The 1,793-nt window shown below is 41.3% G+C and overlaps 1 protein-coding gene across 1 annotated transcript in view; it reads left to right on the top strand.

The window, feature by feature from the left end:
* Window positions 1-747: 747 nt before the first annotated feature.
* The window catches only part of LOC107595353 (selenocysteine insertion sequence-binding protein 2-like), a 15,982-nt gene continuing 14,936 nt past the window's right edge, over window positions 748-1,793 (top strand). The window contains exon 1 of the mRNA XM_016285730.1: window positions 748-901. Coding sequence (XP_016141216.1) covers window positions 881-901 — 21 coding nt within the window. The 5' untranslated portion in view covers window positions 748-880. The remainder of the gene's footprint in view (window positions 902-1,793) is intronic.

The raw sequence follows: 1,793 nt of genomic DNA, 5'->3' as shown, positions 1-1,793 counted from the left end.
GTGTGTGTGTGTGTGTGAGTGTGTGTGTGAGAGAGAGAGTGTGTGTGTGTGTGTGAGTGTGTGTTGATGGCTAAGTGTTGCTCTGGTGTTGGTTACACCTTTGGGTTGATGATAATGAAGGAATCACAGGCTGGAATTTTTCTTGCACAACAGTTTCTGTGTTCAGTTATTCAACAAACAATCCATAAATCATTAACAAATTCATACATTCTATCTGCACATTAAACCTTACAATCACATATATGAAATTCCACATTACACTCACATTAAACACAATAATACATTACATTAACATGATTTTCAAGATTGCTTTAGCCTAATTCTATTGAATCATAGAACCTTGTATGTCCATTTGATAGTAACAATACGTAATAACACATAAATATGATATATGTAAATCACATTGCCAGTAACAGCAACTCATGTCAATATGAAATTGTCAAAACTGATAATGACAAAACGGACTCTATTTCATCTCTTAATAAATGTTGCTGTATTATTGTAAGTAATACAGAACTGCAGGTTTTCCAAAAGAAGTTTGTTTCTTAATGTTTGTCACAATCCAATTTTAATGGATAAAATCAGATGTAATCCTATTTAAATCAATGTGATAAACGAGATAGGTCAAAAGTAGTCTGATTATATTACTTGAAATGTGATTGTACTGTGACTCAATGCGCATGCGTGCCCTCTATCGGCAGCACGGCGGAATTACAGCAACGCGCGTCCGCACTGAGCCTCCGCGGCTTCCGTCCCAGATGAGCGTCAGTCAGTCAGTCAGTCGGTGACGGACCTCAGAACCGGAGCAGCACCGGATCATGCGCGCACTCACCGCGTCCTGACAGCTGCACGCGGCTCGGTTCCGGTGTCGGCGAGCGAGATGGACGGAGGAGAGAGGAAGGTAACGCGATTTCACGACACACCGGCGCGATTTACACCCGCTGGCGTCACGTTAGCTTTAGCATTAGCAGCGCTCGCGGGATTAAAGTCCGAAACAACTAATAACGGTGATTTCTGTGATCAAACACTCGCGTGTGTGTGAGATATGAGCGATGTGTGTGTGTGTTAGTCGTGTATAACAGCTGACGCGATACTGAGAGCGACGCGACGCGTCAAAACAACGACGCCCCTGTTATTATCAATTAAACAAAGCTAGATCGGTTTGACACGGATTAGTCGATTATTAATGAACGAGTGGGAATGAATCTAATCCACTTATTAAAGTACCATGGTAATACTGTGGTAAAGTACCTCAGAGAACCGAGTAAATATTACCGCACATAAACAAGGGACTCATTCAGGAACGTTACCATGGTGAATGTCAAAGTAACTTACCGTAGTACTGGCGTGTAATAGCACAGATTATTGAACAGACACAGCTGCTTTGTGGAGGTTATGGATCTGGGTATGATTGACAGCCATAGAAACAGTAACAGACAGACAGTGTTTGCATCGGCTAAATATTCATAAGAACTGATTTGGTGTGGTTTGTTTATTTTCTGTTGATTAGATTTACATTTATGCATTTAGCAGACGCTTCTATCCAAAGCGACTTACAGTGCATTCAGGCTATACATTTGTTTTTACTGGTATGATTAGAGCTGCATCTGTCAGCTGTGATTGATGTTTGAGTGATATTACAGTGACTGTGATGTTATATGACTGTGATATTACAGTGAGTTCAAGTTCTCACTGGTCATTTGTTGTGGTGTGAGTGTGTGTGAGAGAGAGAGTGAGTGAGTCTCTGTGTGTGTGTGTGAGAGAGAGAGTGAGTATGTGTGTGTGTGTCAGTG

This window comes from Sinocyclocheilus grahami, unplaced genomic scaffold (assembly GCF_001515645.1).
Source record: "Sinocyclocheilus grahami isolate Dianchi unplaced genomic scaffold, SAMN03320097.WGS_v1.1 scaffold201.1, whole genome shotgun sequence".
Classification (NCBI taxonomy): Eukaryota; Metazoa; Chordata; class Actinopteri; order Cypriniformes; family Cyprinidae; genus Sinocyclocheilus; species Sinocyclocheilus grahami.
Note: the sequence above shows the minus strand (reverse complement) of the source record. Positions and strands in the feature narration are given on the sequence as shown.